Here is a 25035-nt window from a genome sequence, read left to right on the forward strand (position 1 = left end):
GCCCAATCATGATTCAAGCCCAGCCCATCCTAAACCCTAGGTGCAAGAGTTGGTGAGAGTTCTATACTCTAACTAGATATTTCCACATAATCTAAGAGAAACTGAAATAGAAGCAAATAGTGCAATAAAATAAACATTTTTTTTTGGGAGCAAAACAAAACTTCCACAAACTGAGGGGGCAGAAATACAACGCACTTTTCTTTCTCTCTATTTTCTCTTTTCTCTCCCTCGTCTCCAAAAATTTTCACTCTTTTTCTCTTCCCGCTGTCCTTTCCCTCCCTTCACTTTCTTCCTTTCTAAAATCAGTAAAAATAACTGAAATCCATGGACTCACAGTCACAACCCAAGTAAGTAAACCTTCTCTTTAAAATCTCTTGTTACCTTGATATATCGAGATTGCTAGGGTTTTTTCTTGCTCCATATGCTCAATTGGGTTTCAATTTCTTAATGTTTGCCTGCATGCCTCCGCATTTTGACTTGTTAAATGACTTTATCATTATGTTTATTGTTGATCCAGGATTCGTATTTTGCTTTCTTTTTGGCTAAATAGTATTGGGTCTCATCTTAAACGTGTGTTTGCCCGGGGCTGGGGAATGACGTGGTTTAACCGTAGGAAAGTTCAATATTTTTGTTGTTTGGTTTTGGGTATAGTTTGTTTCTTTTATTATATCAGAGTATGTTTTGTTGATATTACTTAATGTTCTGTCAATATTTTGTTTACTATTATTGCTGTTAGTCTCAGTTAACCTGTATTTGCTTGTGTTTATATACATGCAAAGTGAGAATTCGTGATTGGCTTATCCGTGATATACCTAAATTTCATAGCTGTTTTTTTTTCTTAAAGCAACACTCACTTATGTGGTTTTGTTAAGTTGCTAAGTGAACATAATTTATTGCATCTTAATGCAAATTTCAGGTGTCAAATACTACAATTTTGCAGCAGCGGGATGATTTGAAGTTTGTTGGATAAGGGCTAGTGCTTTTCCTATCTCATTTCTTTCCTTTTTGAAGATTTTGTTTCCGAACCTTTATTTTTAAATGGTAAATCAGTTATTATTTTCAAAGAAGTATATTGGTGGTAAAGCGGGATGTGCGGAATAATTGAGCTAAACTTGTTTGCCTTGTATTGATGCAGTGTGAAGATTTTGGATGATTTGTTGGACTTTGGTGAGATAGGACCCGGTAATTTGCTGCTGGTCTTCTAGCTATATTTTCCATAAGCAAGTGTATCTGGCTGGATTTTTGGGTTTCAAATGACCATGGAATGCAACAAAGAGGAGGCCTTCAGAGCAAAGGAACTTGCAGAAAAGAAAATGCAAAATGGGGATTATGTAGCTGCGCGGCAGATTGCATTGAAGGCACGGCAACTCTATCCTGATCTGGATAACATATCCCAACTTCTAATGGTCTGTGAGGTTCACTGTTCTGCACAAAACAAATTAAATGGGTCAGAAATGGATTGGTATGGAATTCTCCAAATAGAAAAGTTTTCAGATGAGGCTGTTATTAAGAAGCAATTTAGAAAGCTTGCACTCTCACTTCATCCAGACAAGAATAAGTTTTCTGGTGCTGAGGCTGCTTTTAAGCTGATTGGCGAAGCCAACAGGGTGCTTACAGACCCAAGCAAACGTCCAGCATACGATATGAAGTGTAGAGGTACGTTTAAACCGGTTGCACCAAAGCCACCATCTGAGCAGTCAAATAAGAACGTGTTTGTCAAGAAACAAAATGGGGCTGCAAACAAGTTTTCTAATGCTCCTCAGACACAATACACAAGCTCACATGCTAATCAACAGCCAACTCAGCAAACATTCTGGACAGTTTGTCCCTCCTGTAATGTAAGGTTCCAATATTTCAGAGATTTGCTAAAGAAACTGTTACGTTGCCAAAGTTGTCACCATCCTTTTATTGCTCATGAGTTTATGCCATCTGGATCCACCTGGAATCAGTTCTTGAATGAGAAAAGAGTTCCAAATCAGGGTCCCTCTAAAATTTTGCCACAGAATTACGCTGGAAAGCCTTCTGGTATGAGTTTTCCACATAGGTTTTCAGGATCAGATCCAACGCCTCATGTAGGAAAGGCAGCTGATGTTGGTGGGAATAAACCCAAAGAAGCGAAGGTAGAAAATGCTACTGGAATTGGTAGGGTTACTATTCAACAAAGGAAAGTTAATGGCCATGTGGATGTGAAAGCTGAGAATGGAGGTGTTCCAGTTTCAATGCCTGATGCTATGAAACCCAAAGAATCAGGAAAATCAGAAACTGCTACTAATAAGAGATGTCGGAATTCAGTGGAGGAATCCAGCAAGAATTTTGACAAAGGAAGCATAGTTGGCAGTGAAGAAAATGTGGTTAGGGAGGAAAATGGAGGTGATCTTTCTGCTCAGAATTCTGGATCCAGTGTTGGCCATCAGTCTAGGAGATCTTTGAGGCAGAAGCAACACATATCTTACAAGGATGATTCTGATGAGGATGATTTTGTTGCCCCCACTCCGAAAAGATCAAGGGGGAACAGCTCATCTAACGTGAATGATGTGCAGACAAAAGCAGGAATTGTGGATGGCGGGGTACCAAAAGAAGATGTTTCAGCTGGTTCTGCTGCTTCTGTTTTGAATAGAAACAGTAAAGCGGTCAAATGCAAAGCCAATTCCAATTTTGATGAAAGGCAATCAAACCAGAAAAGAGAAAGTGGAGGTTCTAAGGCTGAAGGAGAGGAAGCATCCATGCCTGAGAGGGCAGGTACCAAGTCAGAGAATGATGATGAAAGATTGAAAACTGACACATCTGAGTTGGATCTAAAGCCAAAAATCTTTGTATGTGCTGATGCAGATTTCAGCAATTTCGAAAAAGAAAGGGCTGAAGTCTCTTTTGCTGTTAATCAAGTATGGGCCATTTATGATTCACATGATGGTATGCCGAGATTTTATGCCCGGATCCGAAAGATATTGAAACCTGGTTTCAAGCTGCGAATCACTTGGCTAGAATCAATAGTAGATAGCGAAGCTGAGCAACAGTGGTGTGATGAGGGTTTGCCTGTTGGTTGTGGGAGCTATGAATATGGAGAGACTGAAGAAACCGTAGATCGTTTGATGTTCTCTCATAAAATGGATTGCACGAGTGGTGGACTCAGAGGTACTTTTTGTATATATCCTAAGAAGGGGGAAACTTGGGCCCTCTTTAAGGATTGGGATGCAAAATGGAGTTTGGAACCAGAGAAACATAGGCCTCCTTACCAATTTGAATTTGTGGAGGTCTTGACAGATTTTACCAAGGACACTGGTATTGGAGTTGCTTATTTGGGCAAAGTGAAGGGATTTGTTAGCATCTTTCAGCAAGCTAACTGTGATGAGGTTTTATCATTTTTCATACAGCCAAGTGAGCTGTACAGATTTTCTCACCGTGTACCCTCGGTTAGAATGTCTGGCAAGGAAGGAGAAGGTGTCCCTGCATGTTCTTTTGAATGTGATACTGCTGCTCTGCCTAGCAATTTAGTTACCCTGGTTGATACTGAGAATATTCTTAAGAATACCGACACTGGTCCTGGAAAAGGAACCTCCACACTTGGAAGCTCTCCAAGTGAATCAATTGGGAGATGCAAGGATGATAATCAAGGTGATGCATGCCAACAAGAAGGAGACAGTAATAAAGTTGCAAGCCGTGGTAAGCTAACTCAATCTTCAATTAATACTTATTTTCAGGCCAGAGAAAAGATTTTAACGGATAAGAAACAGGAGGAAGGTAAATTTGTAGCAGTTTCGTTGACTCCTAGAAGATCTCCAAGAGATTTGAGCAAGAGAATTAATCAAGTAAGTAGAAGTCAGTCCACAATAGAAGACATTAACAAGCATATGGAAATAAACAGAGATTGTAAAGATGGGCATCCAGGTGTTTCCTTGGGTCAACTTGATGATAAACTACACTTACATAGGAATGATGGAATATTCGCCGGTCCCATGAAGGGTCGAAGTTCTTCGGGTTGTAAAGTTATAGAAGTTGACGGATATGATTTCAGGAAGGAAAAATCTGAGGATAAATTTCGATCGGGACAGATATGGGCAGTGCACAGTGATAAGGATGGGCTACCTAGGAATTATGTTCAAGTAAAAAAGATCGAAACTGAAACTGGCTTTAGACTGCATGTGGCAATGCTCGAAACCTGCACGCTCCAGAAAGACAGGAGGCAGCCTGCTTCTTGTGGGACATTTAGAGTTAAAAATGGTAATTCTAAAGTGCTTCTGATCAATGCGTTCTCTCATAAAGTTAAAGCAAAGTCAACGGGGAGGAATACCTATGAAATTTTCCCTAGAAAAGGTGAGATCTGGGCAGTATACAAGAGCTGGCATTCCGAGGTGTCGTGTTCAGATCAGGGCACAGGGGAATGTGACATTGTTGAAGTGATAGAAGATAATAGCAGGAGTGTGAAAGTTGTAGTTTTGATGCCTGGTAAAGGACAGGACACACTTTACATGTCTCCAACTTCGAAAAGATTAAAAAGCAGTATTATGGATATACCTCGGACGGAGTTTGCCAGATTTTCTCATCAGTGTTTAGCTCACAAGCATGCAGAAGAGAATGATAGTCGCTTGAGAGGCTATTGGCAGCTTGACCCTCCCTCTATTCCTGGCAATGTCATATTAGTAGAATGACTGGCAGAAATAGAATCGTACTGACGATATTGTTTCCTGTTTCTTTTCCTTTTTTTCTTTTTTCTTTTTTCGCTTTTTCTTCATGGCTGTATCTAATTTAGGAATGCAACCTACCAGATTGCTTCCTGTGAAAAGCGGAATGAAGTTAGCAGAAGCTTGACTAGACATCTTTGCTTCTTTATGATTTTCTTGCCTTTTCTTAAATATTATACATTTATGTTTTTTTTCTGTTGTTGCTCTGCTAGCTCTTTTTTCTTTGTTTTTTGGTTTTCAGATACGTATGAGCTCTTCTTGGATGATAACTTCACCTATTTGCTCAGAGAAATAAATGTCTCAGGTACTGTAGCACTGGATAGAAATCTATGTAATGAAGAGGCCTGAACTAGGGAACGATCGCTGTTTAAAAAGAAAAGAGTCCTAAGTCTTATTTTTACAAAAACTGTAGACAATTGCACCAGTGAGGGCATTTGGTCTAGTGGTATGATTCTCGCTTTGGGTGCGAGAGGTCCCGAGTTCGATTCTCGGAATGCCCCATTATGTTTTGTTTTTTCCTTTTTGTTTCCTCTCTTCGAGCAATTGAAATTTTCTGTTTGCCGCGTGGAATTTCTCATATATTCTTGTTACCTTTCTTGAGTAAAGATTTCATTTTTCTAACAAATAACATTAGCATTATAATAATATAGTTTTTATATTTATTTTATTACCGTGTTTCTAATATTATATAATATAGTTAATAATATTTTTCTTAATCAATAAAATTTTAACCTCAAGAAATAGCCCATAATTTATATGCTAATTAATAAATTATTTTAGTCAACCAACAATTATTGAAAATAATAAATGAATTATATTTTTAATACTAAATATAATAATTTAAAAGTAATAAAAGAATTTTTTTTATATGATATAAGATTAATTATATCATTTATTGATTTGCTATTACAGGTATTGAATTTGATGTTAGTCAAAATTTATATATATAAATATTTTTTAATGTAAAATGTCTATTTAAGTTTTAAAATTAAAATATTTAACTAAATAATAGCAATAATCATATAATAATATAAAAATCGTACTGAATTATATAAATTTTATTAGTTATTTAATTAACTTTTTATTTATATAATAATTATATTTGTTTTTAAAATAAAAATATTTATAGAAAAATAACAGATATATATTCCGTCATATCACACATCTAATTAAAATATATTAATCATATTTCACATTAAACGTATATATAAAAACAGTGGAAAAGAGTACTTAAAAAAGAAAAATCTATTCCCGAAAAGAAAAGCCATAATGCGCATCGTTTTGACATCAGTTCTTATGACTTAACTTTCAAGCACTGATCCTTTGCATGTATCTCGAATTTTCGATTCAGACGTTTTTCTGGTTATTTGCATTTAAACCATTATTTTAGCAGCCTAAATAACCTTCAGATTATGATTCTCTGTCTGTTGTTCCAGAAAACGTAGAGCGGGAAGTCGCAGTTACTCAGATAACCAGGTCATGGCCTCCTGATTACCTTGAGCCGCGCGCAATCAGGCAACAAGGCAATCCAAACAATAAGCATTCAAACGATAAAATTCACCACATAAACTAAGAATTACAAGTAGAATCAATCACGAGCCCCTGAAAAACAGGAAACGAGAGAGGAAGTAAATATTTGAGGTAAACTTTTACCTTTTCTCTTGGTTTTGTTTGTTTACATTGATTGCTTATTTAGGTTTTGAGAAATTAAATCTATGGATTTTGTTATTGTTGCTTTAAATTTTCAGATTTGAATTTAATTTGATGAAACTTCATATCTTCTTCTCTTTTTCCCCTCAAATTTCATTTTTGGTATTTAATTCAATTTCATTTGATTTTTTCTTTTGGCGTTTCATACTTTTTGAGATTATTGTAATCTGGGAAGACTGTAACTTTCTATTACTGTTCATATTTGGACAAAGAAATTTTAGTTGGTTAAATTATTTTAGGTGAATTAAAGCTTTTCGCTTAAAGAATCTGAAAATGGAAAAACAAAAGTTCCTTCTTTAGAACTTTCACTTCATTCTGCAATTTCTAAGAAGGCGCATTGTTGAGTTATGGATTTTAATTTGTTGTAACTTAATGGTATTTGTAAAGCTCCTTTGTATTAAGCAAGGAAATTCTACCCTGATTTATGTAGATTAACCAAATCGTAACATAGTCGAGCTAATACTGGGGTTCTTTTAATGCTAGGTGGAGCTCTATTTTTCATTAACTTATTGTTGTGGGAGTTGTTGTTTGGTTGACGAATTATGTTAAGGCGTTTGGAATGACACGTCTGATCCTGAAAATGATAGCATTTTTTTTATGGGAAGCATTCTATGTCAATAAAAGCTGTCAGTAATCAAGTCATATAATCTTTTTCTCATAGGAGGATCTGCTCAGTTTCACTAGCTTATGGAACAAGAGAATAAGAATAAAGAAGCTGACAAGCCTGCAGAAGCGTCTGCCATGTCACTGGCATTAGAACGAGCAAACGAGGAAGCTGCCAGGAAATCACAATCATCTGAAATGAATTATAGGGGAGCTGAGAATCCTGGGGAAGCACCCATTAAAGCAGAATCATAAAAAAAAAGAACCCCAAATCACTGAAGGCCAAATCTAAAATCAAGAAGGGACCCCCAGGTGGCATCTCTTTAGAAACCGAGAAAACTAAAGACAATCAACAATTTTGGGGGAGAAACCGAAAGAAGAAGAATAAGAGTGCAATTAAAGAAAAGGAAGAAGATAACAAAAATGAGTCTGCAAATGATAAGAACCAGAGTTCAAGGGAAGATGATATGAATCAAGGCTGCCATGAGATTCCATTGCAAAGGCATGCACCAAAAGATCCAAAATGGAAATGCAACTCATGCATGAAAACAAGAGTCCAACCTTATAATGAAGCATCCAGTCCATTTTGAAGAATAAAATCCATTCGGCTATGATTAAGCCTTTGGGCTTAATTCATATTTATATGGGTTCTTATCTTTTGGGTTTTAGCTTAAGTAATTGTTTTAGTTTTTTTTTTTTAATTAAGGATTATTTTATTAGGTGTGAGTTATATAAGTGTTATGTGGAGTTACAAATGAGTGCACATATTTAGTTGTCATTGGAGAGTTACAAAATGAGGGCCATCAATGTAAAAAATAACTATTTTTAATGAGTTTTTAAGGGAATTAAAGGGAAAACGTGGGAAAGTAGAAAAGACATCCATTTAGGTTTTCTTTGTCTTGTTTTGGCTATAAATATCAAAGCCAAATTCATTTGTAATCATAGAATTTTTGAATGATAATTTTTGTTTGCTCTTTGTGAGTGTTTTTGCTTAAGTTCTTGCATGAACTTTGAACTTATCAAACTAATTTTAGTTTGTGGCGTTCTCTAACCAAAATCTTGTGTTTGATTCATAACTTATCAAATCATACTTGGTTTGTGGCGTTTGGAGTTGAATTCAAGTGCTAGTTTCATTATTGGAACTAGTTTTTCCTATCTTCACTTGAGGAGATCCTTGGGTTTTGAAATCATCTTGATTGGATGGTGTTTTCTTGCATTTCATATGTATCATAACTCATTAGTTATTGGGATGTGTGGTTGCTAAGATGATGATTTCCTATCAGAAGATAAAATACAAAAGAATGGTGCCCTTGAAGCACATAGTGGTAAGGGCCAAGGACCCAAAAGAACCAAGAAAAGATTGCTGGTTGTAGTAGAAGCCAAAGTACCAAAAGAGTGAAGATAAGCATGATGGCCAAGATAAGAGCTCAAGGAACCCAAAGAACAAAGGAAAGCTTGGTTTGAAGGAAAAGAGCCAAGGAGATCAAAAGAAGAAAGAGAAGCTTGGTGGTTTGATCTTTATGTGTAATGCAAGGACCAAACCAGATTGTTTCCGTTATCAAGTCATGGGGATGACATCAAGTAAAAAAGATCTTGTTTTGGGTGTGAAACCTGGACTTAAGCTTTTCCTGTATGATTTTGATTTCAGACTAATGTATGGGATCCACCAAGCATCTTCTTCAGGTGGAATGAGACTGGAGTCCAAGGCTTTTGGTGGTTCCTTCCCTGTTCAGGTTATGTTTTACTATAACTAATCTAACTTCTTTTGGTAACAATTTCCATTTTCTTTACCACTTTAGAGTTTAGTCAGATCTTCACACTGATATTTCTGAAGTTCAGGTGCGGTTCAGTGTCCATAAGGATTGCGTTCCACACCCTGAGAGTGTTTTTAAGAAAGCTATAAAGAACAACTATGACGTAAGCAACAAATTTGACATTGAACTTACCATTCCACAAGTGAGAATCTCTGATTTAATGTGCTAGTTTGGTGGCATTGCTTCTTAATATTAGCAGTCATGACTTTTCCACTTTTCCCTTTTAGGTGAGGAAGCTCAGCGAACTTTTCCGACCAGTTGCATTCCGGTCTGTTAAGTTAGCTGCAGTTCCTATCCATTCTGTACCAGTGACAACTATTGGGGAAAGGGAAGATTATGATAGACTAAGAGAGTGACGACCCCATTCAGATAGGGAAACATTTGTGAGAGTTGATGGTGATAGTAGGAGGTATCCTGTGCGCCCTCGTGAGAGGGATCAGCATATTGAGCACCGGGAGGTGGTACCAACACATGGAGAGGAAGCTCCCCATGATTTATACATGAGCGAAAAGGAGTATCGTACTTATGGTCTTCAAAGAGAGAGAAGAAACTTGACTCCTTCACATATTGCTGCTTCCGCTCTAGATCCCTATCCTAGGAATCTTGAAAAGGAGCACCTTCTTAGACAGCCAGCCCCTCCATACAGTGATACTGTCCCTGTGCTTAGAGAATCAGTTCTTGCAGATCCTCTCTACTCGACTCAGAGAGAGTTCCGCACATATAATATTGGTGGTAGAAGTGAATTGCTAAACACAGCTCCTTCAGTTTCTGCAGTGCCATCTAGTTCTGCTGTTGCAGCATTAGACTCCTATAGAAGGGATCCATATAATTCTTACCAGTATGGTACTTCATCTGCGAGTGTGTATTCCCTGCCTCCAAGGAGGGAAAAGTTTCTTTAGGTTCCTATTATATTGATGGTAGGAGAAAGACTTACCTATCTGAGGCTGATCCTTTGCATATGAGAGAAACTGATCCAGTGAATAAATTATACTTGAAGTATGGGGTTGAACCATTATCAAATTATAAACAGGTACATGAAGAAGCCAAACGAGAAACTGTGCCTCCACCTGTTTCATCGCGGTACTCATTTGCGGGTCCATCTGTGTCTTATCGATAAGTGAACTCACATTAATTTCAATCCTTTTGAGTTGCCTATATTTAATGCATAAGACAGATTTCAGTTGTAGACAGTTGCAAGGATGCAAGCATCAGTAGGCTCTTTAGGGCTGTGTTTTATTCCTTGCACTATATCAAGATTTGAGTTGTTAGTTTTAGTTCCAGCAAGTTCGGAGCTTCCACATTCAGATTACTAATATATGCTGGTAACCTCTATTTGAGATGCATTTCCATTTTTAATTTGGATTCCACTTGAGTTCTGGAATTTGTTTCCAGGGGAATGAATGATAACACATCAACTGACTCGCCTTCAGTGTTTTGATCTTGAGTGGTACAAGTGCTTTGCACATTTTAAACTCAAATAAATGCAGAGTGATTTTCAGGGGTCCAAGAAGTCAAAATCTTGCCCATCAGTTTATAGTAGAAGAGAATGAAGGTTGTGGGCTGGATCTGAACTTTGGAATGGAACAAATGAAAATAACATCCTCGCGTTCAATTTCAGCGAAATTTCGAATCCCAGATCTTTTCTGTTCTTTCTTGAACTGAAAAATCTTCAAGTTTGAAGTCAATAGTAAATGGATTTAAATTCGACGTCGGCAAAAGTTGGCTTCCAAGGAAGGATTGATGAACTTTAGCATGTGACTATCATAAAAGTTCCTGAAAACTTACCAGAAGAATTCTAAACATTCGACGCAGAATTATAACTTTCCTGCCATGAGAAAGAAGAAATCCATGCTAGACCCGTATCCACTCAGGGAGACTACTCTAGTCAACGGATTTGCTTTTAATTTTATCAATTGAGGTTTAAATCAGTAAGTACGGTTCATTTTTCCAATTCAAGCATTAATTGAAATTGTTTTTCTTTTCAGGGAAAAAATCTTCTAGTTTTGGCATGAACTTTTTCTTTTAATTTAATAAAAGGTATAACTAAAAACTAGTCAAAGAAAAATACAGAATTGTGTATATCTCCGAACACGATTTTCAGACCGGAACCTACAAGTTAGGCTAACTGCGATAGAGTAAGATTCATCTAATTTAATACATATACTGCAATAAATGTATAAATAAGACATTATGAATATTTTATATTTAAATATTCTATAATTGATTATATATTTTAATGTATAATATTAATTACATTTAATACTATATTTGGCTGAAATCTATTAAAGAATTTGTTTCATTTGAAAATAAGACATTAAAAAAAATAAAGTTGAAAGATATGTTTTAATATTATTAAATATATTAATTTATTAATATAAAATTTATCTGAAAGTTTTATCTAATAATCATTAATATATAAATTTAATTTATATAATTTAAAATTAATTTTTATTTCGTTTAGGGCAATATATAAATTTTATAAAATTATTTATCAATTTTAACCAAAGATAGTAAGAAAAGATTAGCATCGGTTAAGGATTTTCTTACTTAAAATGAACAATTGGAACATACGGAAGCTGGGGAAAATGTGCCTTTTGATATTAGTGTTATAATTTACGCATAAACACAATCCCTGAAAATACTATTCAATCCAATGAAGGTGATGAGGCCCAAACAATAAATTTTAATGAAAAAAATAAAAATAATAACAGAAAAATAAAACTTTAAATTACCATCAATTTAAAATATAATAACCGGTGGATCAAACAATAAACTTTAATAAAAAAAATAAAAGAAAAAGAAAAGACGAGGCCCATGCTTTTTATGTGTCCCCTGCTATAACCAAATATTGGTATTAACCAACTAAAGTTAGGTTCAACCAATAAATGTAAATGTCCAAGTCTCAGTTACCTTTTTCTTTTTTTGCGTCACCAGCGTGTCGTCACAGCTGATTGATTATATCACAACAATTTAATAACATTATTTCATTTCCATTCAACTTTATAGAATAATAAATTATATATATATAATTTTGGCCCCTTTCTTTTTAATTTTTTTTTTTTAATGTATGTTGAACTTTGTATGAAATGAAAATTATTCCCCTGTATTTTCCCGCTGCTTCTCCTAATTGACTGACTTGATCTGATCACCGTCTTTTCAAAATCCCAACTTGTTCAAATTTGATTGCTTCACTCCAAATTCCATCCATTCTTGATATCAATGGACATGAAAACAATAAAATTAAGAAATTATATCACATTATTATAATATCACAAACACACTTACAGAGACTTAGTTTTTTCTTTTCTTTTCTTCTTTTGATACTGATTATAAAAACTGTATCTCATGCTGTAAGTAGTTATCCAGATATTAGTAATAACATTATTAATCCTGCTTTTGTTATATAAAAATAATAAAGCTGTGGCTTTCATCTTACACAATGTACCTAATCCAATAATTATTTTAACACAAAAAAACCCTTGTTTGTAATCTATCATAGAAAGGTGAAGGCATCACCGGCGACATTTAATAAATATTGTGCCCATTCTCAAATCATTTCAACAGTCATGAATTAACATCCCAAATTTACAAATTAGCATAGGATGAAGGGAAATCATTGTTTACTTTCATGTTGCTGCATCCGGCTCCGCTCAACAAGCATTTGCATTTTCAGGTGAGAACACTTTTAAAAGAAAAAAAATCATCAAATTTGCTGCACTCTATTTTTAATTTTATCATATAGTAATTTTGATTTTTAGTTTAGCCTATATGACAACGGAATATCAATGAGAGCATGACAAATGACAAAATGAAATTGCTATTAAAATTCCAAATTCAGAAAAGACCAATAATCAGTATTTATTCATCGGTCTTTGTTTTGTTTTTCTTTTTGACAAGGATTCATCGGTCTTTGTTAAGAACAATAAAAAAAAAAAAAGCAGAATTTCCCTTCTTCTTCTCTCGATTTTCCGCTAAAAAGCCTTTTAACGCGTATATATTATAGCTAAAGCCGCAGTAAGCGAATATATAGTTGCAGCAAATTGAAAGAGAAGAGCGATTTGATATCAAGAACTTTGAGAACATTGTTTAAAATAGAAGAGGAATATTATATTATAAACAAAATTAGCTTTTGAGAAATTTAATTTTTTTTTTTTTGTTTTGTGAATACAGATTTTTTTTGAGAGATTGAGAGTATAGAAATTGAACTTGAGAGGGAGAGATGGGAGGATGTGTATCAGGTGATGTAAAAGGAGATTGGAGGGGCCCAACAAAGGCCCACCGATCCACCCGGTCAGAATGATGCTGCCGATTTCTTCTTTCGCTCGCGTGGTCTCCATTCTCTTTCCACTCAAATCGAGGTCTATATATGTTGTTAATGTGTATTTTTTTATTTATTTATACGTACATTTGTATTCTGTGTGTGTGTAATTGTGCCATGTTATTTCACTGCAGAACCCTAAAATTTAATTTCAAGCATAAAGTACTTGTCCTTGTTTTGTTTATATGTTCTGCTTTGTGTTTGTCACTTGGTGAAAATTTTAGTTTGTTTGAGAACTGTGTGGTTACTGTCTGTAGATTCTGATTGCTCTGTTTGTATGCTGAAGAAATATTTCACTTTTCTTTTTCTTATCGAGATTCCGTACTGGACTTGATGGTTCTGATTTAAAGAATGGTGAAACGGAAGGAAGTCGTAATTTTTGAAATTGAACTGCTCATGCCCTGCTCAAAAATTATTGAGAAGCATAAACAATGAGAAACATATACCTTGAGATACAATAATTTAATTCTGCGGTGATCACAGACCTGGCTTAAATTTATTGCTGCTTGAAAAAATTATTACAAGTGGAATTGTTTTCACTGGAATGACTTCATAAAGAACTTTGTTACCAATTGTTTGGTGTTCCTTTATTATTTTATGTAAAAACCAGTAAATTTAAGATCTGAAGCCCTTTCACTATCTTCTTGTGCATCATTTTTTATTTTCTTATATTATTATGATTACAGAATACGATCTTAAATTCAAATCCAAGAATCGGAATGGATTCACACTTAATAACGCGACTATTCCACTAAAAACTCTTTTTTGTTCAAAACAATCAATATGTAGAATCATAACAAGTGATTGCTGAAATTCAAGGATATAATACTCATTCCTTTTTGTTGTTTTTATATTGGGATTGGTTTTTCTAAGGATATTAATGGAAGAAAATGCATTTTAGTGTATATTTGATATATGAGTCTTGGAATTCCATGATCTTGTTTAGTTTAAGAGTTCTTAGATGATGCACCTAAAAATTGAGAGTTTATATCCGTTGTATTATTATATTTAAATCTTGATTGTTAGATGAAGTTACCAGAATTGATAAATTTGTAAAGTAATATCACCCCCCTTACAGCCATTTATTTTAAAAAATTAGAACTTTTTCTTTTTTTTTTTCATTTGCACCATCTTCTTCACAACATTATAGAGAGAGATATATTCCAGCGAGCATCAAGGAATTAGATGCCAACAAATTCAAGACATTAAGACGAGATCAACCATGACGGATTTCTTGGCAATTGGCGATGCTAGACAATAAAAAATGGAGGAGAGAGAGTTTTGGTTTTGAATATTTCAAATGAAGACTCTAGCTGATTCCAATGACTATTGAGAGTTTTTAGGGGCAAGCTCCTTCATTTACGGGTAACCATGTTGAGTTTAGTTACATATTGATGTTGTAATGGATGATGATTTTTTGGGTAGTCTTGGTATGGATTTTCAGTATTTAGTATTGAATTACACAATTTAATAGATCCAACCTAACCAAAGAACCTAACACAAGAAGTTAAAGCACTATCTTATATAACAGGTTGTTTACCCATAATTACAAGTTAGATAGCACGTTTATATATAAAGTAGGTGCACAATAGTAAGAGCCTTACTTTGATTTCGAGCAATGTTGAATAAATGGTTGTGTCAATACAAATTTTCTTAGAATTTAAACTTGGAGAAGCTAATGTAATGCAAGTGCAGAAATTTGTTTATTGTTACTATTTATTGTTTGATGTGACAATAAGATTTTTCACATGTTTTGAGCATTGACTGTTTTGTGTCTATTTTGTCCTACATGGTTGGGGTTTTGCTCACCTCCAGTTGGAGATTCCTATTGTTTCCCCAGATGGAACATTTCAAGATTCTTACTTTTAGATGCTTCTAAAGTTTATAGGCACGAGGGAAAATGTTGACTTTAATCTCATTTTTTTCCGAAAGGAAAATAACATCATCAAATCCTCACCTGTCATCTTACTTTTGCAATTCAGTTTTGGAGTGTAAAGTAATTGTTGCATGACATTTTAAAATGTTTTAAATCTATCCTCTTATTCATGCAACGTTCCTCCATGTGGTTTACGTGGATTTTGCATTTCATTGTAATATTTTATATGCTTATACTTTGATGGACTTAACGGTGTATTCAGCATTGCTATTCATATGTATGCCTATTTAATCATCTTGTTACCTATCTTTTTCTTCGTATTATCTTACTTGTTACTTGTTTCTTTATCCTAATTGTGTATTCATGTTTCTCAAATCTGCACTGTAGCTGGCATTATCAGCTTCAAAGTTACTTGATCGTGATATCACATCAAAGGTATGTTCCTATGGGCTCTAATCTAACATAAAATGAGAGTTTAGTTTCGCTGCTTTAGACTGTTGTGTTGCCTCTTCATGGATGCACCCTCTTTTCCTCCTGTTCTTATAAATGTAATTTTGTTAGAGTGTGCTATCTTGTATCATTTGATGATCTGTCCTATAACTTCTCAGCTCATTGTGGATAGGAAAATTGTAGTTTAAGTCACATGTTATACTGGTGTTGCATGTCTCAACTTAAGCTCTATGACATTATTTGTGAGCCTGATCACTTGAACATGGGCTTTATCCAATGGTTGGTTTATTGATGAGCAAAATTTACTTTGAAAAAACAAGTTATCTTAGATTTTTGTCTTCTTTTCCCTTGTTTCTCTGCAGCTATACGTATGTGAGGATTGTGGGTTTAATATTGTTGATAAGATTGATCAATCTAAAAAGACAAATAGAGATTAAAGGAGACTATATGTTGTTTATTCTCGAAAAAGAAAAGGCAGGTTTTTGCCATTTTTGTGTGGCTTGTTTCTCGTGTGTGAGAACTAAACTAGGTGTTCATTGTCAGAGTGATCCAATGGCGGTTATATATCTAAAGAAGAAAGATGGCAAACTAGAGGAAGTTGGCCGCACTGAAGTCATTTTAAACAGCTTAAACCCTTCTTGGATCGAAAAGATTATAATTGCCTATCAGTTTGAGACATTACAGCTGCTAGTGTGAGTTTCTCATTGCTTTTTTATATACCACTGTTCTAGCTATATCTTTCATTTAGTGAACTGGCAGGACGTGGAGATCGATTGATCACTCTTTTCTTTTCTTTTTTTCCTTTCCTCCAGCTTTCACATTTATGATGTAGATACCAAATATCACAATATACCTGTGAAGGTATGATGTAGTTTCTGTTTCTAACATTTTCTATAGTAACATTTCTAACTTTAACAGTTTGTCCGAAAAAGTTTAGTACAATTATCTTACTTCGATAATTATAGTGCTTATTTTGCTCTCTGTAACATAATGAGGCAATGTAGGGGGAAAGACTGCTCATAGCAGTTACATGCCATATGCACAAGTCAGAACTAAATGTTGAAGAGTCATTTAAAAGCAGACTCAAGAGAGACATAAGGGACTTTGAAAAAGAAATTAAGATGAACAATAACCAAACAGCATTAAGCAAACAATATCCTTGGTGATTTACTTTTAGTGGGGAATGATAATCTTACAATTTGCTAGACATTTTGTTGAAAGTGAAGTTCGTACTCTGAAATATGAACTATTCTTTTATCACCATGCAGTCACTAAAGTTGAAGGATCAGCAATTCTTGGGAGAAGCTAGTTGTTTTCTGTCTGAGGTTAGTTGCTTTTGGTGTTATGTATATTGCTCATCAAGTTTAGGTGAAGTAGTTGTGATGAATCCATGATTTGGTACATGGAATAATGCATTGCATTTCCCTTTCTGTTCCCTGACAATTTCACTGGGGCCATGAGAGATGACTGAAACTATATTTAATGATTGCAAAGAAAGCTTGTAGACAACCTGCACTAATGATCACTGCTTATGCTATTATTTCATTTGTCATACCAAAATTAATAATATTGATGCTTGCCTATATTTCCCCTTTGTTCATGGCAGATAGTGACCAAACTGAATCAAACAGTGACCCTGAATCTCCAACACAGAAGTGGGCATGGAGTTTTGACTAATTTAGGGACACTCAACATCCATGCTGAGGAAACAGTTGCTTCTAGGACTGCCATTGAGCTAACATTCCATTGTTCCAACCTGGATAACAAAGATATATTTTCTCAAAGTATATGTACTAAAAAAGGCATCACCTTTAGAGCTTGATGAAACTTACAAATGTCTTAGAATCCTAACTTTTATTCTCTTTCTGTTGCAGGACCCTTTCCTAAGAATATCTAGATTACTAGAGAGTGGTGCTTACATACCTATATGTAAGACTGAGGTGGTGAACAATAATCTGAATCCAGTTTGGAGGCCCCTATATCTGAGCATGCAGCAATTTGCAAGCAAGGCAAGCTTGTTATATTTCCTCTTCTTCTTGTTCTTCTTCCTGGTTATGCACAAGCTTGTAAAATTAATGACTCTTGCTTAGATAGTGGCTAGAGTTTGTAGACTTTGGTGGAAAAAAAAAGTCATTTAAGTTACCTCACTCTGTTTCAGAATAACCCACTGGTTATTGAGTGCTTTGATTTCAACAGCAATGGCAATCATGTTCTGATTGGGTAATTTGATACTTGATCTTTCTTGTTTTACCTGTTTTCTTGTTAATACGCATAGTGGTTTAGGCAATTGCTGATATTGTATCTTTCTATTGACATCCTCAGGAAGGTCCAGAAATCGGTGTCTGATCTGGAAAAGATGCACAGAGAAAAAGGCGGTGTGAATTTCATCTTACCATCTCATCAAGGTCATGAAAAGGTGTTGCTTTCTTACTTGGATCAAAATTTAGTATATGATGCCACTGTCTTTACTCATCATAGGTTGTGCCTTTTAGGTTCTGAAGGGTCAGCTGTTTGTGGATCAATTCGTGGAGAAGGAGCAGTACAGCTTTCTGGATTATATTTCCAGTGGCTTTGAGCTAAATTTTATGGTTGCTGTTGACTTCACTGGTAATAACCTATGATGTATCTCATTATTCATTTTTCTTCTCTGCTTCCCATGTACCTTTTCAGTCTGAAATCTGATTGTTGCTTTTGCTATTAAATTTTGCAGCTTCAAATGGGAATCCTCGACATCCTGATTCCTTACACTATATTGATCCTTCAGGCCGGTTGAATTCTTATCAGCAGGTAAGGCTAGCTGTGCTACTGTATACAATGGCAATGGTTGTACTCTGAAAAGATATTATAAATTTTATTTTATTTTGTTTTTTCTAATAATCATTGCTCTTAATGGTATCTTTCCAAATGTTAAAAATTAAATCAGAAGATTTAATCTTTAATCTAATGATTTGCATCAATACCATAATGATAAAACAGTATGATTGTTCAAGCTAAAATGCTATAAAGTTCTCAAAATGGCTTTTAATGTGCACAGAATTAATTTTGTTGTTCCTCATTGTGTTTGAGATTGGACTTCTTTGTATTTATTTACAGAATTAAACTGAATTGGCTAGTTAAGTTAATTGGCTAAACTGGTTTGCAGGCTATAATGGAAGTGGGGGAGGTAATACAATTCTATGATTCTGATAGGTGTTTTCCTGCCTGGGGATTTGGGGGAAGGACGCCTGCTGGTAAAATTTCACATTGTTTTAACTTGAATGGAAATCCAAGTGGCTTTGAGGTAAGAGGATCAGGCTTTCCCAATTTCTTGCACGGTTTAACACTATTGTTTAGAGGGTTCGATTTGTTTGACATTTATTTCTGGGTGATTTCTGCTTAATTAACAGAAATTTTTTGCCTTTTTCTCTGAGTTTGTTTCGATAAAGTTCCTGTTCATCGCCTTCTGAGTTAGTGACTTGTGTAAATTAGTTTTTGTTAGAGCTTGTCAGGAGCGTCCTAAATTCTTTCCATCTGGTAATGCACCATCTCATATCTCAACAAGAGAAATGCAATTCACTTGAGAAGCTCTGAATCCTGGCTATGCACAAGTGTTTATGCTGTTATTTGTTGCTTGTATATTTTTTGAGTAACATAAATAAAGCACAGCTTGCCTTGGTTCAGTTTGGGTTTGGATCACATCTAGTCAAAAGGGTTTTTGTGCACAGATAAATATTGTGATGACATTAGCTCCATAACGCTCAAGTAATGTCGTTCTAGTTGATATTGGTGATTTTTACACTGTCAGTCTGAATAGTTCCTGCCTGGGTTTTTCTTATATATGATCCCTACACTTAGCTTTTGCGGTATTTTTCATTGATTTCCATGAGCAGGTTCATTCATTTATTATAAATTTTAGCATCTTTCCAATACTATTAATTTCTTTAACTAACAGGTCGAGGGTGTTGAAGGCCTCATGGCTGCCTATGCCACTGCTCTACAGAATGTTGCTCTAGCAGGACCCACTTTGTTTGGCCAAGTGGTTAATACAGCTGCACAGATTGCTGGTCAGTCTCTTTCAGAGAACAATAAGAAGTACTTTGTGTTGCTCATTCTAACGGTAATTGAACCATAGGAGCGAAAGTGTACCTTCTTTCTTTTTTATTTGTTTATTCTTTTAAATTTATAAAGGAAAATTTACCTTATTTTTACTTAGGAGGCCTATGATTCTTTTCTTTTGGCCACAAATACTGCAATTGATGGTTTAGCAGAAAAAGAAAAAGAAAAAGACAATAATTAATTTTTTAGGTTTAATTACCGCCGCATGACAAAGAATGTCTAAATGTTCAACTTATTTTTGTTTATCCGTTACCAGCAATAATTACGAAACTTTTTATTATGAATAAATATATGTGTTGGTAAACATAAATTTATTATTTATTCTAAACAAGAGTTTATCATCAATTACTGTGTTTTTAATTAAAAATTCATAGTTATGAAAAGTATTTACATTTTTTTATATAAATAATTATCTCAGTATTATATTTTTAATTAGTTGAACTTGATTAGAAATCGAGTAGGTATTATTAGTTCTATTTGATTGATGATTTGATAACTATATATGTAGATCTAAGCTCAACTTGGCATTATTATTTATTTTTATTTCTTAAATGATTTTAGCCTTTAAAGAAAAAATATATTAATTTGATATACAAAAATAAAGTCAAGTGAAAAACAATTTCTTTTAATTTAGCTTTCAATCATAAAAATATGAAGGAAATAAAAAGCATTTTTACTCAAAGAATATTCAAATTAGATGTGTTTAGAACCTACAAATATGCATAGTTTGAATAAATTAAGAATAAAGTAATCTTTTATATAAGAATCCACTGATTACAAACTAATTTTTCTGCACACAATATTATTATATTACAATAATTACTGGATTAGGACATCAACACAGAAAGTTTAGTCTAATGAAGTTCAGTAATATATCAAATTCTTTTTTACTTTTTTTGATAGAAAAAGAAATTTATTTTAATGTCTTAGCTTAGTAGTAAATTAAATTAACTTAAAAAGTGGGCATCAAAATCTATACTTACTATTTTAAAATAAGGTAAATATTATTTTCGTAATATAAATTACTAGGATTACAACTTTATTTCACAATATCTAATTCTATCCTAAATTAAGATATCATAATTTAGAGATTTAAATGACAAAAGAAACTATTTAATTATTTTTTTCACAAGGAAAACGGTTCTGTCACGAGATATTTAATATTTTATATTAAAATATTTATTTTTTACAAATGACGCATGCAGCTGTCAATTTGTCTTTGATAATTTGGTTGACAACTTCATTTCAGAATTTGGAGATAAATTGGACCGTTTTATTATTGTAAGCCATGAAATTGTAGGTGTTACAGAAGATTTCCTTTACTCAATAAAATAATTGTTACAATCTGTCTGATAATATTTTTATTTAGCGTTTAAATTTCTTTGTCTGTCATCTATCCGTCCCGATAGATTATCAATGTATAAAGATTTTAAATGAGGATAATTTTTTAATTTGATAGTATATTATTCTATTATTTGGTGGCATTTGAATTGAATGGATAAAAATAATGTATATCCGTCAGGTATTAGGTGGAGGCGGCCACCACAAAAGGTGCGGTTTCCATATTTGAGCAAATGGGTTTCTTGTTAGCAAAGTGTCTTTCAATGCTGTCTTTTTCTGCTTTCTTTAGACATCTTCGCATGATTCTCTCTCTCTGGCACTGGACAATTTATATAATTAAACATAAATTGTGGAAGCAGGGTCTAGACCAGAAGCGCTCTCAATCATCAGAATACCTCGTTCATTTCACACCATGAAACATATGGGTCGTCCAAAAGATGATGGGGTTGAGTTGGATGTGACCCATCTGAATTGATTGCTTTTTCCTTGCTAGGAATTATCAAACGCGAATTTTGGCCCATGCATATGCAATTCACCACTTGATTTGCAAATAACGGCATACTTGCCTAGCAGACTTGATATCAATGGCCTGGCTGTGGGTCATCAGAAGTTCTTGTGTGGCAGTTACTTATTTAGGTAGACCTTCACTCGAGATGGTCTATCTAAATATTTATCTTATTTTATATTACTTCTGTTTATTGAATTTCCCCAGCACTAAAAACCTCAGCAAAATCTTGACACGTCAGAGTAGTGTTATGATCCAGAATACAAACGCTACTTGCTTGCAAAATGATAGAAATGACATAAAAACGCTCAAGCACTACAATCGCTAGTAAACCCTAGCGAAGATGGTTTAGTCTTATTACAGTTGATAATGACAGTACATGAAATTATATTCATCAATGGAGTTACCAAATTATAATTCCAATTTTAAGTGATCAAAGAAAGGAAAACAAGAAAAAGAAAAATGGGAAAAATATAGAAATATAGCAAATCAAAAGGTAACACTTTTCAAAGTCTTTTTGAAATGCACTTTCAAAGTTGAAGCCATATGTATCCAGCCTTGAGACCCTACCATGATCATCTTGCAAATTTATGTAAAGTTGATAACCAAATCATATCAAGCCATTTCAACCTGACCACCACCACCACCTTTAGGAACAGCTTGAGGGTAATCTTCAAAAACAGAATTATGCTTTGACTCGTACTTCTCCCCATCTCCCCACAATGCATAGGCTTCTTCGCCATGTATAGCATCATCTCCAATTTGCAATTCGTCATCAGCAAGTCTTAAAGGAATTACCAACTTTATCAAGAAACATATTACGCTAGTTGTGAATATGTTTGTTAGAATCACAAACAATATTCCTAGCAATTGAATTCCCATCTGCTTGAATCCTGCTGTTGTTCTACCTGTCTGCAGGCCATAGGCAAGTCCTATGTAATGCTCCCAACCATCTACCAAGTAGAAAATGCGATTTAGCTTTGGCTCTGCAAAAAATCCTGTGAGGATTCCTCCTAAGCTTCCAGCAACTGCATGGGTGTGGAATACTGCCATCGTATCATCTACTTGCTTTAAAAGCCATATCTTCTTGTGCAGTACCATCATAGAGTACCATGGTATGCTACCAGACATCAGTCCCATTAGTATGGCTGCCCAACCTTGCACAACTCCTGCTCACAAATTATAACTCCATAACCTCAACTTTTGATTTATTTCACATGTTTAAACTGTCTATCAGTATAAATTGATATTAGAATTTATTATTATTTATTTTTTAAAAAAACAAAACGTACCTGTTATTTTAAAAGCAATTTGAACATTGTTTCAGGTTCAATGTTAAACTTTTAACTCAGTAACACTACCCTAACCCTATATCTTTATTAATATATATATATTTTTTTCATCTTGTGAAAAAATTAACAGGAAGATGTATTTGATGGTTCGAATAATACCTGCAGCAGGGGTGATACAAACAAGGCCAGTAATCATGCCTTGTGTGGCTCCAATGATGGAGGGTTTCCCAAAGAAAATAATATCAAGAAGGAGCCAAGTGAGCAAGCTAGTAGCAGTGCACACATGGGTGTTAAGGACAGCTAGAGATGCATCTACACTCACACTATAAGGATCTCCACCGTTGAAACCAGTCCAACCCATCCAAAGTAGTCCTGCACCTGCCAACATTAGAAGGATGTTGTTTGGCGGAAACCTTTCTCTGTCCTTGTTTGCCCTTGGCCCTACCTGTGCCCATCATTCCATGTAACCATATTAGCACCATGGAAAAGTTTGATTCATAACCTTTTCCTTTTCCATCATTTCGAACTAATAAAGCCTATTTGATTCTAGTCTTTTCTATTACCTGTTTGTTTTGTTTTTTTTGTTTTTGGTGAAGTTACACTAATACACCATCCTTACAAACCGATCAAATGTACATCTCCTAAACTACCAGTTTAGCTAATAGATTTAATTTTGTTCCGATATGTAATAATTCCATTTGGGTTCTGATCCTGTAAGAATATTTGTAATGCGCAGTTCTCTTTCTTTTTTGTTTTTTGTCAAACATTTTTATGCAGTCATTGCATGTAATAATCTACGTGAATACTTGACAGGGTATACAAGAAGAACAGTGAGTATCGTGTACTTGTTAAGTGTCATAAGGTTCTTAGCTTCAAAAGTACTTTGATTTGCAAGGAGATATTTTTTTTGTTGCCAATTCAGTCATCTATCACGTTATATATATATATATATATATATATATATAGAGAGAGAGAGAGAGAGAGAGTGAAGTATAGTTACCCAATAAGCTGCAGTGAAACCAGCAACACCCGATGAAAGATGAATAACATATCCTCCAGAGTAATCTATAATTCCCATCTTAGCCAACCAACCAGTTGGGCACCAAATACTATAAGCAGTAATTGTGTAAGAAAAGGTGAGCCAAAGGGGTACAAACAGCATCCATGCATGAAAATTCATCCTCCCAAGCAATGCCCCCGCCACCAAAATCAGTGTTATAGCAGCAAATACAAACTGAAAATATATCATTGTTGCATTTGGAAATTTCCCCAGAAAGGCGATGCCTAATAGATATTTTTGGTCCATTGCAACATCCGGCCTCCCAAGAAAAGGTAACATATCGTGCCCAAATGCCATCCGGTATCCCCAGCCAACCCAACACACCAGCACCGCCGCGAAGGCATACAGGGCCATGAATGCTGAGTTGACAGCCCATTTCTTTTTCACTATACTTCCATAAAGTATTACCAAGCCCGGTACACTCTGGAGGCCCACTAGAGTTGCTGCCGTGAGCTGCCATGCATTGTCGGCTTTGCTCAACCAGTCTGGGCTAGCATCGTCAGGCATCAGACCAGATGGGAGGTTCCATTGGGTAGACATTTGAGATGGGCTGGGAGGAGCTGAGCTGAGCTAGGCAAGATTGAGAACAATGTTTGTTTCTACCAAGTCTTTTGACGTGAACAACATACAAAGTGTCTACCAGCAATGAGATGTCATCAGAGAAGATGATAGGCACATATATATAGGTAAAAGAAGCCGTATTGTTGGCTAGTTAGCTGGTTGTGAACTTGCTTAATGGCCATAATTTTATGTTCTTAGTTTAGGAAACTTTGTCATGTAATGATCAAATAGGTCCAATTATAGGATGTCATTTTCTTTCATAAAGCGGATGATTCAATGGCTTGAGTTTTTAGCAATGGGAAACCCGCCAAGAGCAATGGGTTGTTGCCATACTTGCTTTGGTAATTAGATACTCCCAAAGGGTATTAGGAATTAGTGACGTACTTAATTTGAGCAAATAAGATTTTTATGGGCTTGTTCATTTATATGTTATAGATCAGCAAAAAGTCGATCATGTTATGGTGACATATTAGTAAAATTGAGGATCTCATTTCTTGTAGAGAATCTAACAACTATAAGTTTCAGACTTTTAGCTATGGAATCCCCGCCAAGAAAATGGGTTGGAATTTTAGTTGCATTTTTTATGCTCCCTAGGTTATTGGCTATTAGGCAATTGGGAATTAGCATAGTACGTAAATGGATTATTGTTAGCTCATATCTAAGGCTGGATTTAGTTAGTAAAGATAAAGGATCCCTCTAAACTATGAGAAGAATAATATAATATATAGGCT

At 34.7% G+C, this 25035-nt stretch overlaps 3 protein-coding genes, 1 long non-coding RNA gene, 1 other non-coding gene and 1 pseudogene across 5 annotated transcripts; 5 read left to right on the top strand and 1 right to left on the bottom strand.

The window, feature by feature from the left end:
• Window positions 1–137: 137 nt before the first annotated feature.
• LOC8274782 lies at window positions 138–4872 on the top strand. The gene is made up of 3 exons (XM_002520917.4): window positions 138–347; window positions 917–1041; window positions 1136–4872. Exon 3 carries the CDS (start codon window positions 1254–1256, stop codon window positions 4644–4646), a length of 3393 nt encoding a protein of 1130 aa, XP_002520963.2. The 5' UTR covers window positions 138–347; window positions 917–1041; window positions 1136–1253; the 3' UTR covers window positions 4647–4872.
• Window positions 4873–5107: 235 nt separating this feature from the next.
• On the top strand, window positions 5108–5179 carry TRNAP-UGG. The gene has a single exon. It is a non-coding gene; the product is annotated as a tRNA-Pro (tRNA).
• Window positions 5180–5949: 770 nt separating this feature from the next.
• On the top strand, window positions 5950–7456 carry LOC125370865. The gene is made up of 2 exons (XR_007217029.1): window positions 5950–6320; window positions 7051–7456. It is a non-coding gene; the product is annotated as an uncharacterized LOC125370865 (long non-coding RNA).
• A 936-nt stretch (window positions 7457–8392) lies between these two features.
• On the top strand, window positions 8393–10298 carry LOC8274708 (annotated as a pseudogene).
• Window positions 10299–12719: 2421 nt separating this feature from the next.
• Window positions 12720–19631, top strand: LOC125371310 (protein BONZAI 3-like). Its single transcript, XM_048379991.1, is given in 14 exon segments — window positions 12720–13057; window positions 13059–13164; window positions 15388–15435; window positions 15994–16142; window positions 16263–16311; window positions 16719–16775; window positions 17057–17229; window positions 17318–17459; window positions 17609–17670; window positions 17773–17866; window positions 17943–18057; window positions 18161–18237; window positions 18593–18730; window positions 19382–19631. Coding segments are annotated over 14 exon segments (1422 nt in total). The 5' UTR covers window positions 12720–13025; the 3' UTR covers window positions 19562–19631.
• Window positions 19632–21677: 2046 nt separating this feature from the next.
• LOC8276698 (ammonium transporter 2 member 5) lies at window positions 21678–24359 on the bottom strand. The gene is made up of 3 exons (XM_002520912.3): window positions 23684–24359; window positions 22843–23128; window positions 21678–22560 (listed from the first exon to the last, which is right to left on the bottom strand). Exons 1-3 carry the CDS (start codon window positions 24281–24283, stop codon window positions 22007–22009), a joined length of 1440 nt encoding a protein of 479 aa, XP_002520958.1. The 5' UTR covers window positions 24284–24359; the 3' UTR covers window positions 21678–22006.
• Between the last annotated feature and the right edge of the window lie 676 nt (window positions 24360–25035).

The sequence above is a fragment of the Ricinus communis genome, chromosome 1, assembly GCF_019578655.1.
Source record: "Ricinus communis isolate WT05 ecotype wild-type chromosome 1, ASM1957865v1, whole genome shotgun sequence".
In the NCBI taxonomy this organism is placed as follows: domain Eukaryota; kingdom Viridiplantae; phylum Streptophyta; class Magnoliopsida; order Malpighiales; family Euphorbiaceae; genus Ricinus; species Ricinus communis.